The 17257-nt window shown below is 39.2% G+C and overlaps 1 protein-coding gene across 2 annotated transcripts; it reads right to left on the minus strand.

Annotated features, from left to right (window-relative positions):
* Window positions 1–1447: 1447 nt before the first annotated feature.
* Window positions 1448–15899, minus strand: phf8 (PHD finger protein 8). 2 transcript variants are annotated; one of them, XM_017487695.3, is made up of 22 exons: window positions 15577–15899; window positions 14262–14595; window positions 14087–14172; window positions 13804–13927; window positions 12112–12272; window positions 11872–12013; window positions 10903–11089; window positions 10630–10792; window positions 10189–10276; window positions 9988–10094; window positions 9665–9756; window positions 9180–9269; window positions 8772–9080; window positions 8599–8690; window positions 8343–8518; window positions 8169–8254; window positions 7952–8070; window positions 6627–6961; window positions 6232–6327; window positions 6012–6121; window positions 5565–5934; window positions 1448–5007 (listed from the first exon to the last, which is right to left on the minus strand). In XM_017487695.3, the coding sequence occupies exons 2-22, from the start codon at window positions 14357–14359 to the stop codon at window positions 4919–4921; spliced, it is 3120 nt and encodes a 1039-aa protein (XP_017343184.2). In that variant the 5' UTR covers window positions 14360–14595; window positions 15577–15899; the 3' UTR covers window positions 1448–4918. The 2 variants fall into 2 exon arrangements, with proteins under 2 accessions (XP_017343184.2, XP_017343183.2); XM_017487694.3 differs by having other exon boundaries at window positions 8169–8257; window positions 15577–15895.
* Between the last annotated feature and the right edge of the window lie 1358 nt (window positions 15900–17257).

Below are 17257 nucleotides of genomic sequence, written 5' to 3' on the forward strand. Positions count from 1 at the left end.
AATAATTATTATTATTATTATTATTATTATTGTTATTATTATATTTACTCTTCCCTTCAATGAGATTTTATATGTTGATATATTGAACACCGATTCATTCATATTCACTAAACACTTCATCCTGATCAGGTTGTAATAGATCACCTACTCAGCATGGCTCAAGGTCCCTTTCAAGAACCTTCAAACCAACCTCAGTGCTGGAATGAAATTCCAACCTCAATCCGGACCACAGAATCTGTAACCATCTTCAAGAAACAGTTAAAGACCCACCTCTTCCATGAACATCTAACCAACCCCTAAAACAAACAAACAAACAAACAAACAAACAAACAAAAACCTTACTCTGGCACTTTCACCTCTACTCTGCACACTTTGCTTCTTCTAGGACTCAAGTAATGGATCTTGTATGGTAGCACTACTTGCATTGTTCTCTGCTTGATATATCGCTTTGCTTTTATTTTCTCATTTGCAAGTCGCTTTGGATAAAAGCGTCTGCTAAATGAATAAATGTAAATGTAGATCCATGGGAACAGTTGGTGTGACACAGAGGCCCTGTTTACACTAGTGCATTTTCGTTTTAAAATGAAAACGATCCTCGTCCACACTGGCGTTTCCGTTGTGTTTCAGAAATGATCTCTGTCCACGCTACACGATCGAAAACGCATGTCACATGGCCATTCATGCACACTGGGCATGCGCATACAAGTGTAAACAGGAAGTTGGTTGCTAGTCCCAACTGGCGTTCCATGTAGGGTTTACGCTGCTCAACATGAAATTTGTTGCTGATCGCTCTAATCATAGCTCGCCTCTTGCGCATGGAGGTAGCTGAAGTGTTATAAATTACAGAATGGCTGCTAAGAATGACAACAAAGCCAGCAAAGCTTGCGGTTCCGTCTCCGTGTTGTGTATACGGTCAAGGGGCTTGTGAAGCGTAACGGTCATATGGTAGGGGCTTGAAGAATCAGGGAAGGATACGCAATGATCCAGAAGGCCCAATCAGGGGGCGAATATGGGCAAAGCCACGCCTTCGTGTTGGTCTGTTTACACTAAAACTTGAGCCCGGAGTTTTCAAACTAAAACGGGGTCTTCGGCGTTTCCAAAAGTCTCCGGCGTAGTCTAGACAACCGGCGTAACCGTAGCAACAGTTATGCGTTTTAAAACAAAAACGCACTCATGTAAACGGGGCCAGAGACACACCAGGAATGGGACACTCGTTCACACACTCATTCACACCTTGGGGCAATTTAGAGCACCCAATTCACCTACCAGCATGTTTTGGGGAAGTGGGAGGAAACCAGATAACCCGTAGGAAACTCATGCAAACATAAGGAGAACATGTGAAACTCCATGCAGACAGTAACCTGAGCTTAGGATCGAAACCGCGCATCACCGTCCCACCCATATATAACGAATGTGTAAAAGAAAATAAATGGCAAGCGAAAACATACAACTTTAAAAAATATTCTTTAATTCAGCTCATTTGGAAAAAAAATTCAGCCTTCCAAAAAACAAACAAACAAAAAAAAAAAACCGGATCGTAATATACAACAGCTGGCAAGGACAAAGTCAATGTGTCTAATTATCCGTAATATGCAGTGGATTCAACTTGCGTCTGCTTTTAAAGTGGTGACTGTGTACATGTGACAAGCAATTTTTTGAAAACTTCTTTTTTTAATGTACTCCAAGTAATGTTAGAAATAGAAAATGAACCCTGAGAGAAACTGTTTTTTTTCCTCAAGACAGACACAGAAAAAATAAACTGGGAAAAGGTGACAGACAGATTTAAAAGAAAGCAATGGACTAAAATTCAAACAGAAATTTGAACTTGCATTAAAAGGCAAACGAACAAAACTCAAATAATATTTCTCAGATTCACTGGGCTGCTCACCCGTTTTCTTTTCATTTCTTTTTAAGTAGTCATTTTTAATGATCTCTTTTTCATCACATTGATAACATTCATCATATGACTTTTTTTTTTTTTTTTTTTTTTTTTTTTTTTTTTTAATGGTAGAGGGCAATTATTTCAAGGGCCTTATCTCCTTATATGTATTTTTGGTGTTTATAGTAGCACTTGCCAATTAGCTAAAGTTACTCAATTCATTCAGATTTAGTAAGAAACTTTTACACTCACTGTCCATTTTAATAGGAACACCTATGCACCTGCTTATTTATAGTTATCTAAATCAGTCAGTCAATCATGTGGCAGCAGTATAATGCATACAATCATGCAGATACAAGTCAAGAGCTTCAGATAATTCTCAAATCAAATATCAGAATGGAGGAAAAATGTGATCTTGGTGACTTTATCCATGGAATGGTTGTTGGTGAAAGATGGGCTGGTTTGAGTATTTTAGAAACTACTGATCTCCTGCGATTTCCCCACACATAACAGTCTCTAGAGTTTAGCCAGAATTGATTAGATAACTGCAAAAATGAGCAGGTGTACGTGTATTCCTATTAACGTGACCAGTGAGTGTAAACCATCTAGAATGAACATTAAAAGCCAATATATAACGACTACAGTTTATATTTGTAATGGAGAAAGCAGGAACTGAAAACTTAACAAACTGGCAAAATTATGAACACATTAACTTCATTATCACCTTCCAATGTCATAAAACAAACAAAAACTAACATAACATATTTACCCTATACAGATAAAAATGACTAAACAGCTTGTGGTTAAACTCTCACACACCCCCCGCCAAGACATTTAGGTATCTTTGTACAAGATATGTTAAGAAAGATTTAAATGCAACAAACCTTTCATTGTAACTATAACAAAATTACACCGATTATGTACACTAAGCCTCAAACCTCCATCACTCTAGCCTAATTCAGTTTTAGATGCATTACCATTTTACTAGAATGTACCACACCACTCCTGCTGAAATCAGCCAGTAGACGCTACACTTAAATACATGAATGCAAACAGGTGAAACTAAGAACAAGACATCATCATCAAGACATACTACTGTCTGAGCTGGGTGACTAAAAATATATATATACACACATATATATTTACAAAGCTGACATACATTAAATCAGTAGAAATGCATTACATGACCATGTTAAAAACAATACATGGAAGCAAGCAGTGAAAAATGAGCACTCCAACTAAAAGCATACAAGGTGCTGAGGGTAGAATGACTTCCTGTTCATTATAAGATCACGGTAAATCAGCTGTTAACAAGTGACACTATTTAATACTCACTATCACCATATCTATACATGTTATGTGCACTGGCAGTTCCGTGAAGGATTCTCGTGCTGGAGAAAAACGTTCACAGTGAAATATTTAGTTTGGATATTCAAGATGTCACACACGACAAGATCACTTTATCCCTCAATTACCATCATGTCCACATGAGCAAAAAAAAAAAAAAAAAAGAAAGAAATATTTTGAACCAGAATTGTAAACAAGAAAAAGCTAAACATGCTTTGTGCTGTGGGGAAGATGATGCAGGGTACACTTTTATCAAAAAATCATGTAAAAGTCAACACAGTTAACAAAATCATTTTAGACTAATGTCTAAAAGCCATAATCAAGGATTTGTGAAGGTTTCTGTAGAAGTCGTTATAGCGCTTTACACAAAACAATAAGATGCCCAATCATAAAACGTGTTCATGAACGACGCCAAAACAGAAGGATAACAAACAGTAAAAACAGAAAACCATTGGTAAGCTTTCTCTAAAGTGATTACTCACACTGACATTTCTGCTTGTGGTTTTAAAGCTATCCAAGAACAACTGTACCTCACAGTCAGCCAGCCACAAGATATTAACAAAAAAACAACAACAAAAAAAAAACAAACCCAACCTACAGAGTCCAAAGGCAAAATGAGAGCCATGTAGGGGTTATTTAACGTGTTTGTTTACTGGTAATGATCAGTTCTAACCAAGAAATGCACAGCCTTTTTGAATCAATTTACCCTTTATGAACAAAACTAAATTGTATTTAAAGAGATAATACATTTACTTTTGCTTTACACCAGAGGTCCTGCTCTAATCTTATCTCCATGGAGCTTATAGTACTTATCTAATCAATCGTGGACTTCAAATGAATATTAGTGTCATTTATTTAGCTGGAATTAAAAACCTGCAGTCTCACTGACTTATGCAGATTAAAAATGTTACACCATACTACTACCCTGACTCGTTACTAATGTAGAGGTCTTAATAAACCCAATTACAGTGCAGTTTCACTGTGGTACTGAGTGAATGAAGTTGAGAAATTTGGAATAGTTAGTTGTATCCAAATGTTTTATATAAAAAAAAATAAAAAAAAAAATAAAAAAAAAAAAGGTAGTAAATCCTGCCTCATGATATCACTTTAATTACTTGACTCATTACATGAAAATGCTGCACTTCCTTTTAAAACACAGTCCTCCTTCACCCAAATTTCTCTGTACTGTGACTCAGAACTGTTTAGTCACCTGTAAAAAGGAACCTGGCTGCACTGCACAGTTAACTGCAAGTGGAGAGGTCTCGTTTCGGTCGATTCAAAACGGCATACATAAAAATTATGTAACCCAAAAGTCATATTACAGCAATGAAGACTGAAGCCACATTCGCACTAACCCCTGAAGTGCTTAAGAGCTTCCACTTCTCTTACAGAACGCATATATGAAATAAGTCATTGAAGACAAACAAAGACAAACAAAGGCTAATAGGTTAAATAAAGGGTAATAAAAATGCACACTAAAGAGAGGTATTGAACTTACAAATGATGAAATGAATATTGTACATGAAACAGGTCACAATTATAATAATAATAATAATAAAAAAAGTCTGTCCTTTGTTCTCCAACAACAATATCCTTCAGCCAATTTGTCTTTCCCCTTTTCTTCCATGTTTGTCCCTTCACTCTCCTGCTTCTCCTGAGAACATCACCACATCTCACCTTTCCCAATGATCTCTACAGAAGAAGTTTGCCATTGCGGTGTATTTTCAAAATCTTTCCCAGTCTCTGTTTAGCTGTGGCAAGTCCTTTCTTTGGGCGTTTCCCTGTAAGGAGGGAAAACAATTATTTGCATTTTGCATTTCGGGCACTTTTATTCGAAAGGATGTGAAATTGTGCCCTGATTACATTTACGGCATTTGGCAGACGCCCTTATCCAGAGCGACCGATATTGTTTATACAACTGAGCAGCAGTTGAGGGTTAAGGCCCTTGCTCGAGGGCCCAGCAGTGGCAGTGCTGGGATTTGAACTCATGACCTTCCGATCAGCAATCCAACATCTTAACCACTGAGTAACACACTACTTAGAGACTACGAGTTACGAGTTATACAGACACACCTAAGAATTGAAATGAACGGTTTAAACAATGTCAACCAGCTGGGGGTAAAAATAAATTCAAATGAAGAGGGTACAGGAAATACACACTGCCCGTAAAGACTAAGCAAGGCTGGACCTCCTCATCCAGGAACTTCTCATATTTATGCATGCTTTGGACTCATGTACATGAATGCTACAAATGTTACATGCTAATCTACACTCCAAATGATGCAATGATGTGAATTTAGTGCTGTACAGCCCACCGCTAACAGCCTCTTGGGTTTACCTTGTCCTACCCCAGCAGCCCCAGGACTTGCCATGCCAGCCGGTGAGGGTGCAGAGGGGGAGTAACTGTTCTGCGGAGAGAGTGAGGGCCGTCTGGAGGTGAGGAAAACGCCTGGAGCCATGGCAGCGCTCCCTCTAGGGCCACCTGGGCCAAATGGGCCCGGACCCGCTGTGTATTCATGGTCCAGTAGGCTGGCCGAGTACGTCTCTACTCTCCTCTCTTCTGCGATACAGTCCACCAGAGGCTCAGGAGGCAGCGGTGGCGACATCGAGTCTGGCTGTATCTGGAGATGGGATGCTGCTGAATGCCCTTTCTCTTGAGGGATCTTCTTTTTTGTGTATTTTCTTTTTGTTGTAGTCTTCTGTTGCTCCTAACACCAAAGAAAGAAAATCAGTACACAGCACTTGATTTGTAAATCCAGTGCATGCTTGGCTGCTTTGTGCTCACCTGTTGTGCCAGTTTGGCAGCAGCGGCAGCAAGCCCAGTCTCGACAGATGCCACTCGGGCACCCTCCCTCACTGGCCGCTCCTGTTTCGGCAGGGTGGGAGTCACACGAGCTGATATCGAAGAAGCAGCAAAAGAAATTCTGTCAATTAAGTATACGCTCGGCTGGCTTGAAGAGAATCCTAATGAAATCACTGACTAGGATATAACTGCAGTCTAATACCTTTAGGACTCCATGGTGTATCATCCCAGTTTCTCTTTCTCTTCATTTTGGACTTCAGTGTGTGTTCTTCCTCATCTGACTCTAAGGAAGGGTACACTAAAGAAAAAAAAATAAAAATAAAATAAAACTGTTTACAGGAGAGTTTACTGTTTGCACGACTCATAAGCATTATGCAGGAGCAGCACGGAAATACGATCCAAAATTTCAGTGCTTATGTGACTAGACTGCACAATATACAAATGTATGATCATTGTATTTTTGTAGTGTTTACTGCTAGAAACTAACAGATAGAATCCAAGCCAAATCAAGCACGGCTGGGAACATATTGCAAGCTTGGACACAGTGCTGCTAAAGCGGTGTGTGGTTACCACAGCTGGGGTAGTGTCTGTACCCACCATAATCAGAGTCTTTAAAACAAGTTCCCAGCGTCTCCTGCTCGTCAGGACTGTCGTCGTCACTGAGATGCCTGGCAGGCCTTTTGATGGGCCGCTTGCCTGGCCTTTGGATGACAGCCTTCTTCTCACTCTTCTTCTCTGCACCACCCACCCACATGGCCCTCCTGGCTTTGTTCTTCATTGCCCCCAGCCTCTCACCCCCTCCAGACATAGACAAAGGAGAGGAGGAGGCAGAGGAAGAGGACGAGGACGAGGAAGAAGAAGAAGGAGGATTGGCCATAGATAACATGCCCTGGATGGCGTCTCGGGTACTGGGAGAGGCTGGCGCTTCCTCGCTACATAACACGACAAAAAACAAGCAATTATATAATTTAAGCAGTTTGCCTTTTGTTCCCATTTTCCCCCCCTCAATGTACTTCACCATCCCCAGTGGATGCTTAAACAAATGCTTCTGGTACACCAAACTGTGCTGCAATGTAGGAATGAATCGGATACTGGTTTCACAATAAAATTCCCTGACGGTTAGTCACATTTAATCAATCATTAAAACTGTGCACAATTATCATGATTCGTAAAACTCACGTTAAAAGCTGTTCACACACACCTAGCATGAATCTGATGCAGGCGCAGCACGCAACATTGCTTTTTGAGCGTAAAACGGACGCTACAATTAAAAACTGAACGTGCCTGCTCAATTCAGCATGAGACGAATGAGTCGGTCGTGGCACAGATTAGCAGGGGTCAGGTCTCTTTTATCACGTGATGAAAGTGAAGTGAGCTGACAGGAAGAGTGAGGTGAGCTGACCGACGAGACGATGACGGAAGATTTGGTTTAATATAAGCGAGTTTGTCATTGTACTGTTTTGTTGTTGCAGCAACTTTCTTCTGGCAAGCTCTGCAGACAGGGTTACCATTAATAAAACTTCTATTAAGTTTTCCTCAGCATTTTTATAAAATCCAACACATGACCTCACTTCGGATTTGATCCTCTTGGAAGGTTGGAAATTCTCCCGAGCGCCATCACTGCCTTCCGCCATGTTCTCTAACTGAACTAAATGATCGCAGCAAGCCCAGGGACAACCATCCATCATTTTATAGTCATATATAGCCTGTTTAAACGATTTCAGTGTGTGTATCAGCACTTTTTGTACATTTTCAGCACATTTTAATAACATGATAATACTGATAACTGTGATAGTTTTGGTCATGATAATCATGATTTGAAATTTTCAAACCGTTACATCTCTACTGCAATGTATTTTTTTTTCGCCAAGGAGGACTCAGGACTCAAACTTAAATTTCAAAAGGTGTAGTTAGTTCTGTACCTGAGGGCGGGGTCCAAGCCAGCTACCTGTTTGCTAGCCTTAAGCAAGTCCAGGATTCCCCCTGCTCCTGCTTTTAATCCTTGCACAGTGAGCATCTCTTCATCTGTGGTGTAATCCTCCTGAGTGACACCCGAAAGATTTACTCCAGGCAATACATTTTTTGCAGCTCTACCACGTTACTCTATACTTTATGCAAAAGGACGGAGCTCGGGTTTACCTCAATGTCAAAATCCACCTCCCCAGGCTCTCTGATGCGGTGTGGGTCTGAACATGGTTTTGCTCGTGGTAGTTTCCTGGGAAGACCTACTGCAGAGCAGTATTGGCTTGATATTAGATAAACAAAAATAACTCTAACACAAACAAAAAAAAAACAAAACCCACATGATCCTACCAGCTAGTTTCTTTTTGCTGGGTACGACTGGCTTGCGGCGAGGAGGAGGACTTTCATCTATTTGAAGCTCATCTTCAGAATCAAAGTCTGATGAAAGAGCTGAGCTGCTTGTTAGAGGCTGGAATTGAGCAGTGCGTCCTGCTCCATTAGTGTTACCAGATCGGCCCCCCTTCTTCCTAAAAGGACAGCAAATGAGAGGTTTATAGAACAGAAAACAAAAGGGATATAATACTGTTGCTGAGAAGTCGAGTCATACCCTTGTATCTTGCCATTGGTAAGAACAAGCTTAAGCTTGCTCTTATTTATTTTCCCTTCAAAGTCCTCTACACAGGCACCAGGCAGGTCCATCTTTTGGAAAGAAACAAACACTGAAATGCCTATGAGGATATCTGAAGATTTGCCCAATCCAAAGTCTTTGTTATACGCTACCTTGCTCTTGTTTTTGGCTTTATTTCCTGGTTGAAATTTCTTCAGGGTGTGTTTAGTATGAATCTCAAGCAGATCCAGCTCCCCTGCCTCCATCTTTATTTCCTTCCCTTTCTGGCCTTTTTTCTTGACCCCTGGAGGGCCTACGCCCCCAGCACCAGGGCCTTCCTTGGGTTTAGGGCCTCTTTTTTTACCCGGCGGTCTGCCAGGGTTGTGAGGAGTGGTTAATGGAGGTTTGGGGTGAGCAGAAGGAAGAGTCTGTGAGGTACCGAAGGGAGCCCCACTTCTGTTTATATTCTGCTGGAAGATGTCCTGTCAAGAAATAAACATAGAAATGCATTCTTAACTCCTTTAAAACTCCAAACGTCCAGTGTATTCCCACACATTTACTGAACACAGAGTGACCCTTACCTCTACAAGTCGTATCTCTTTAGCCAGGTCCTTCACCAGCTGTTGGGTCTTAATGGTTTCTGGGATCTCATCCTCATGCTCAGACAAGGACTGAAGAGCAAACAGTAACCGAACAAACACTGCTTTTTAGTTAAGTCAATCTGGCTGTCTAAAAATCGCTAAACATTTGAAAATGATAACACTAATGCAATAACAAACTGCCGAGGACTGATTTTTTTTTTTGTTTTGTTTGGGTGAAATAAGTGAGTGTTAAGTTTATAGTTTTAATTTTACGGCTTTACCCGTGTTGTGTTTTGGGCCACTGTGCCAATTTATGGTTGGGGAACTATGCCATAATGACAGTTACATAGTGCTGTCACAGGCACTGAGCAAATACCAATATTTAGTGTCGTTGTAGTGTGTGTATGATGTGCAAATGCTCCGCACTATGTAAGCCTAGTAATAAAAATTTAAACTTTCAATTTTATGTGATTGTGACAGATCACCTCTTTGCGAGTCCAGCTTCGGAAGGCATTATTGAGAGCCTTGGCTCCATTGACCAGATAAGAGGCAGGGTGCCGCCGATTTTCCCGCAGACCTACATAAGAACAAAGAGCAACATAAGAACAACTTTTCAGGGGAACAGGATCAGTGTCAGTAATCCTTGCTGATTTGACTATACTAGAAATCATCCCTTTAAGTTATATTTTACAAGCTCTTTAAGCTTGATTCTGCTTGATTATTCATGCTGCAACATAACCAGCAGGGAAAGGCAGTGCTCTATATGTTGTTCTTAACATATATTTAACAAATTTATGGAATGTCTTACCTCTGAAAGTGTCAAGGATGTGCTTGCCAACATACCAGCATACGGTCTCAAAGTTAGGAAACTTAAACAATTCTGCTGTGCTGAGTCTCTTCTCAATTTCATATGCTCTGAGAAAGACATAAAAATGATTTGGTAAGTTAAGCATGCTAATAACAGTAATACACCCAACTAGATATTTGAATGAGTGGATTAACACCTTACCGAAGCTGCATGTCGATGTTAAGGCTGTGAAGAAAATTTCCACCAAATGCCAGGCAGTCAACAGGAGTAAGAACTGCATGGATCCATCCTGATAGAAGAAAATATACCATAGGACACTACATATAAAGCCTAAACAAATTAAAACAACTCACTTTCCTATTGATCACTGAGGAGCACGCTGCCACAAAGTCATGTTGCAGCTGAAATCTCTTGGTCTATTTACTGTGTTGATTAAAAAGCAAGCTCTGTTAACCTGTTAATATATACTTTAGGGCCTTCTTAGCTGTTTAGATTAGAGAATTGAACAACTGCCATTAATTACAGCTCTACTGTACAAGCTGACATTCACTATGGGGAATCTGGAACTTTAGCTAAGACATGGCTTAAGTCAAATAACTTTGGACTAATTCAATAATCACACAGCAAAGGAATGCTTTATACCAGTCGGAATAAACAGAGTGTTTCCTTGCTTGAGTGAGCACTTGTAGCACATGTCCACTTGATCCCCAAAGAAGAGCTCGTTCTGATTGGAGGAGGAGCTCCAGCGCTCAAACAGCGCCAGGTTAGCAGGCGTCGGACGGATCAGGTAGAAAATCTTCTCGCCCTGAGTCAAAAAATGTACAGCAATTCTCTAACTCGCTTGAAAACAATTTGAAATGGTTTAAGGTTTGAAAGTCCAGCTGCTTTATTATAATTAAATGAAATGTGCCTTACCCGGAGCACATGGTACCACACAGAAGTTCCTCCAAAATCAATGTGGAAGTCAGTGTAGCTATCCTTCACCCCCATCAGGCAGTACTTCTGCACATTTGGCCTTTCAAACACAGACTCTTCCGGCCAGAGGTTTTCCACCCAGGATAGTTTCCTCACAATCTTTGGGGTCTCCACGAGGTTAGACAACCTAGTACACACAAAAATATGAGGTTCCTGGCAACATCGGTAGTTTTAAACAGCAACTTAATGTTTACGATTCATTTTCACTGTGCATTCATTTCAAACTCATGTTTTTTAGTATTATTTTTAGATTTTATCCCTGTAGGTCAAATGTGCCATTTTTCTATGTCAAATCCCTAGACCCCAAATGGATTCTTATTCACTTTATTTGCTTGCTACATAGGATACAAGATAATGGAGCGAAACACACTACTACTTAATGCCCCGATAGTGTAGAAAGACATTTGAGATTCAGTCACACAGGCATAGCTGTGTGTTGTTGGCTTTATTTATTTATTTTTTAAACATCGTCTGGTAATGTTTGCACACAAATGTCTCTGTACCGATGTGGTTTTCAGTAAAGTTTAAAGGATTGTCACATTTGTTTTTGCGTGTGTGCACCTCCTTTAATACCAACTCATTGTCTTGTAATTCGACTGCAGATTACAAGTTCACTTGAAAGAAAAACACATGTTGACATCAATTGAGAGTCCATTGGATTCATATCAAATTTATTTAGTTTGAATTTGGAGTAGCATTTTCACTAATTGTGCCTATTAAGTCTCCAAACAATAACCTGTAGAGAACTACTTTCATGCGTAGAGTTATGTGCTGGTAAAGTCACGCACAGACAGTTCTGTATTGGGATTTATTGCCAAGCCGTGGGGAGCCGCACAGCTCATCGGAGAAGTACATTTTTATTATACTACAAGTCAAGAATTTCATGAAGTACCAAATAAATCTGCATACCTGGTGTCTGAAAACTCCAGGCTGATCACATTGAGCACTCTGTCTCGGTTGGGGCTATTATAGTACTCTACAAAATCCCCAAGTTTCATCTTCATGTCCGCCTGACGCATCACGTCAATCACGTCGATTTCTTTATCGCTTCCTACAACAAAACAAAGCACATCAGCAACATTTCATGAAAATGTCCATATAGCTTGTCTGACATCAGTAAACAGCACTGGAATGCTTAAGGCTAATTACCAATATAGTGCTCAATATCGGACACAGAAAAAGACGCAGGAGGCAGACTCATGCCTAACCCATCCCTCCTCAAGACCAGGACTGGAACACTGAAGGAACGCTCCTCCAGAAAGTCCACTGTGAGCTGGGCTCCAGTCGGCTTCAGCAGGACCTCATCAGCACTAAAACACGCAAAATAAAAGAGCATTTACGACTGCTTATTTCGTACGTCTTTTATCTGGATAGCCTCTTGTTATGACTTTAACTACATTTACACTTGCAATCAAAAGCATTGCATTGAAAACAACAGATGTAAATATGAGTCATATGCAAATCAACGCTTTACCACTAATTTCTCATGTTACTACTTGATGCTTTATACAAAACTATTTATTAAAATTTGTTCTCAGAGAAGAAAGTATCATGATCTATTTTTGCTCTCAGAATATATTTCAGTAACAAAATTTCCCATGTACAAAAGCAATCTGTCAAATTGAAAACTGCGTTTTGCACCGTTATGGTGCTATTGTGCAGCTAAGAGATAAGAGTTGAGTTGTAGCTCTATTTGTCAACACTGCTCACTCAACTCACTCATTCAATACATTTTATTTATTTAGAGTTATCTCGTGAGTCATTTGGTAAAAGTTTGCTAGTAGAAACTAAACTGAATTTCAGAGGTGGAATGCAGTGGGTGGGGTTCATTATATGTGTATTTTATATACATATACACTACCAGTCAAAAGTTTGGAGACACGTGACTGAAATGTTTCTCATGATCTTAAAAACCCTTTGATCTGAAGGTGAATGACTGATTAAATGTTTGAAATCGGTGTTGTAGACAAAAATATAATTGTGTCAACATATTAATTTCTTTCATTAGAAAATTAACATTTTATTTACAAAAAATATTTATTTAAATATTTGAGGGAAATATTCCGAAAAGCAGCCAATAAGTGTCCAGCATAGGTGGGAAGTCCTTTAATACTGTTTAAAAAGCATCTCAGGGATTTCCTCAAGAAATCAGTTGAGAAAATGCCAAGAATACATTTCTGGAAATTCTATGCAAAAAGGGAATCTACTTTGAAGATGTTAAAATACTAAATAATTTTTTCTTTATTTTGGATTTTTTATCACAACTTAATTCCCATAATTCCATTTGTGTTATTCCTGAGTTTTGATGACTTTATTATTTTAAAACGTGGAGGAAAAAAAAAAGAAAAGAAAAAAAAAGAATGAGTGTGTCTAGACTTTTGACCAGTAGTGTGTGTGTGTGTGTGTGTGTGTATATATTAAATACGCAATATGTGCATCACCTTTGACATCTTTTTCTGTGGAAAAATTCTAAACTGTCCCCAGTCTGGTCAACGGTAAAATTTTAGTAGTACAATATCAGTATCTCTAGATTTAGAACTCAGAAATAAGTGATCACATCACTCTGTCCATTCATTCTGCTACGAAACATAAGATTTTTTAGGTTTTTTTTCCATTTTCTGCTGACTCATCGATATGTTCATATTACTGTAAGCGCAAGTGTGACACAGACACCATCTGTACACAACGCCTCAATGTGTTCACATATACACAGATATGACATTCCACCGAATTCAGGTGACCTTAAGCCAGCCTAATTAAAGAGAAACTTATCCATTTTGAAAACATATACTTTTGCACATCCTTAGTTTACTTTCTCAGGATTCAACAAACACAAATTACCTGGGAAACGTGCGGCTGCGTAACTCGCGAACAAACTGAGCACTCCCCGTCTTCACAGGTCGCCCCGAATCTCTCTTGCCTCCTGAACTATCAGCCTGCTTAGAACCTCCACGCCGCTTACGCACTACAAGACAAAAAGGAACAGGGTTGAATTACTGTATGCTTCCTTCTTATAGCCAGTGGTTTCACTTGAAGTTGCTATTAAGAAAATTGTAATAGATTATGAGTAGAGTAAATGGGGTGGGGTGGGGTGGGGCTATTGGTCAGTAAGTAAGTTACTTACTGACAGAGGGTCCATGTGTCACTTGACAGTTAGGGCAATGGTACAGGTCAATGTCTGCTGCTTTATCTTCCTCCACTCCAACACAGCTATAACCAAAACAATACTACTGTAAGACACTCTTAATACAGATTAACATGTCTGAGGTTTAAGGTGTTAAATACAAGATGTCACCTACCTTCCATGAAACCAGTCCTGACAAACATCACATTCGATCATGAAGCGTGTGACATCGTAAGGAAGTCGGCACAAGCAGTACACTGGAACGGACGCCATGCTGAAGATGTGGACAGCCTATTTCAGCACCAGAGGCCTTAAACCCGATGTTTTCAGGGGTGGCACGTCAGCGTACCCAGTTCCAGTTCAATATCCCACCTTGCTCAGTCAGTCTGTATTCCCTTACGAGTCAGATACACTGCAACGTGTTATACAAATGAAGGCAAATCCCAGAGCTGGGCTTCTTTCACCACTTTAGATAAACACAGCACCCGGAACATGCCACTACTTAGCACCTGTTGAGACAGTAATGAAGCATCATTAAGAAGCTGTATTGAATGCGATTAAAATCATTTACACTTATCCTACACCCACAAGCACAGTCGGCAACAGGAACCTAAACACTGAGCTGAACAGCTGTTTGTCTGCTTCCCTTACAAGACTCACCGAATCACACAGGAGCATTTGATTACACCAGAAATGTCGAAAACTTCTTATATACGTCGTTTTCCTTTGAAGCATCTGTATTTTTTTATATTTCATTTCAGTGAATAAGTTGTACAAAGCTGTAGCTCCTGTCCATGTGCTAGCTAGCAGTCAGCTCTGTGTTCATTGATAACCGAATGATAACAGGACCACGCGCTTGATGGTAACTATCGATAAAACAATTAGAATCGGCAAAAACAACTATAATTAAAAATAAAACAGTAGTGCACTACGTTGATAGGCATTTATATTAAAACAGCTGCTTATTTATCTAACCTACAAATAGACCCAAATAGCTAACCTGCTTACGCTAGCTGGAGCCTTAAAACTGTAAACAATAAATACGGGAAACCCAGCTAGCTAGCAAACAGTTAGCATTGTGGCCCCTAGCTAATAGTATATGCTAACTATGTGGTGTGTGTATATATATATATATTTACATGCATTTTAATGTTATATCTATATTGGGTTTAAATGTGTAGTTTGATAGTTAAAACATTCTTCTAGTCAGCTAACTACTTACGGCGAAGAAACTGTCATAGCTAGCTAGCAGGGTAATATTGCGCACTGACGTAAGCTAAGCTAAGCTATTAATTAGCCGTGCTGGCTAACTTTATGTTTCACATTAAAGTTAGCTGTGCATCTTTTGAACTAAAATTACTGAATAGCAGACTATGTGCTAACTAACGCAATATCTCAGATGAAAATAAGTGAGAAAACGTGTCGAATAGCGGGGTAGGGTCTAGACAAAAGACAAAGCGCGTAAAGGCGCAGTCGCTGTCGGGTCTTACCGAGTGTGGAGTGTCGCTGGTGGGCGAGGCCCAGGAGAGTCATGCCGCGTAGAATCCTTAGGAAAAACCGAGGCGCCGTAAGGCCTAGTTAACGAATATTACTATGCTTTCCGTTCGTAATATTTGCATTTTGTCTGGTTAAAAAAAGGGAAGTTTGTGAATAGTTGAAGCAAAACTGCACCAAAATGTAAAACACGAAGTGCAAAACCAACAATTATATCAAATTTACTACATAAACATTGGCGGTAAAGTTATCCATGTCAACACTGTCCGTGCAGCGACCGCTGTCTGTAGTAGAAGGAATAATATCGGTTTAGCTTCATCTCGGATTAACGGGCCCAGTTTGTTCACCATCCCTGACTGCACGGCGTTAATAAGAAAGCTTTCTTCTGTGTCATCTTTGACAGAAAACGTGTACATTTTACATTCACTTATATTATAAAGGCAATGAGAAATCACGCTACGCTATATAATCAGATTTATTAGGTTTCAGTGAGTATTTACTTATAAATTTTTTTTTTAAAATAGTGATTAAATTCTCATCGATCATTCAATTGTACTGTAACCAAAGTATTATGTATTATGGAATTGTTCTTTAAAACATGATCTGTTATTTTATCAATATTTAATGGAGCAACGCATACAAAACCACCTCTCTTCAGTTTTAAAAATTTAGAAGTGTCAGGCCTACTTCTGTAATATAATCTGTCATTTAAAAAACAAACAAACAAACAAAAGAAACATGTAAACATCAAGACGACTTTATACGGTTTAAATATGTTCCCCCTTCATTGTTATTAAAATATATATACTATTTTTTTAAATGATATATTATCGTGAATATAGCTAGTAAATATGATTTTAAATAGGACTATAAATATAACTACTGTGCTTGTTCCTGTTCAAGACTCTTCAAGATTCTTCTATGGTTATTAAAAACAAACAAACAAAAACTGTCTGCTTACAATCACTGCTGAAAGAACCCCCAGTAGAAACCGTCATAGAATTTATAATGGTTTTAATGTTTATAATGGGAATTGTATTGGTTTAAATGTAAAATGTAATAGTCCCTGTGGGTCTCTACTGGTAATTTGTTGTCTTCTATTGGTGGCATGTTATGACTAGTGGATACCATTAAGGACCAGTAATATTAATGGTTAGCTGATGGTTTGTAATGTTATTTGTAGTGGAAACCATTCGAATTTCGGTGATGGTTTCTAATGGTTTTGTTTTGTTTACGGTATCCACTAGTCATAACATGCCACCAATAGAAGACAACAAATTACCAGTAGAGACCCACAGGGACTATTACATTTTACATTTAAACCAATACAATTCCCATTATAAACATTAAAACCATTATAAATTCTATGACGGTTTCTACTGGGGGTTCTTTCATGGAGAAGAATTTCCCGAAATTGTGTTTGAGACATGTCATGTCCCAATCTGTCCACTAGAGGGAGATATTAGCCCTGTAGTACTATCACTAGGAGATGAAGTGAAGTAAGATAAAGCAGCCCACTGAGGACATATGACCTGAAAGTAAAGACCTATCCATTATGTCATATTAACACAGCATACAATATTAACTTGAGCACGTTGTACACCATCCATTATATTATATGGAATACACACGAAATGCATAGTCCTTAAATGCAATTCATTGTGGTTCAAATATTGT

Source organism: Ictalurus punctatus, chromosome 15, assembly GCF_001660625.3.
Source record: "Ictalurus punctatus breed USDA103 chromosome 15, Coco_2.0, whole genome shotgun sequence".
NCBI classification, from domain to species: Eukaryota; Metazoa; Chordata; class Actinopteri; order Siluriformes; family Ictaluridae; genus Ictalurus; species Ictalurus punctatus.

Excerpts from the sequence above, each read along its gene's own strand:
- phf8 (XM_017487694.3), bottom strand. The coding sequence starts at position 14,359 with ATGGCGTCCGTTCCAGTGTACTGCTTGTGCCGACTTCCTTACGATGTC. Across the intron at positions 10,095-10,188 it reads AACATCGACATGCAGCTTCG|AGCATATGAAATTGAGAAGA; the intron begins GTAAGGTGTTAA and ends TGTCTTTCTCAG. Across the intron at positions 6,122-6,231 it reads TACACCATGGAGTCCTAAAG|CTCGTGTGACTCCCACCCTG; the intron begins GTATTAGACTGC and ends CTTCGATATCAG.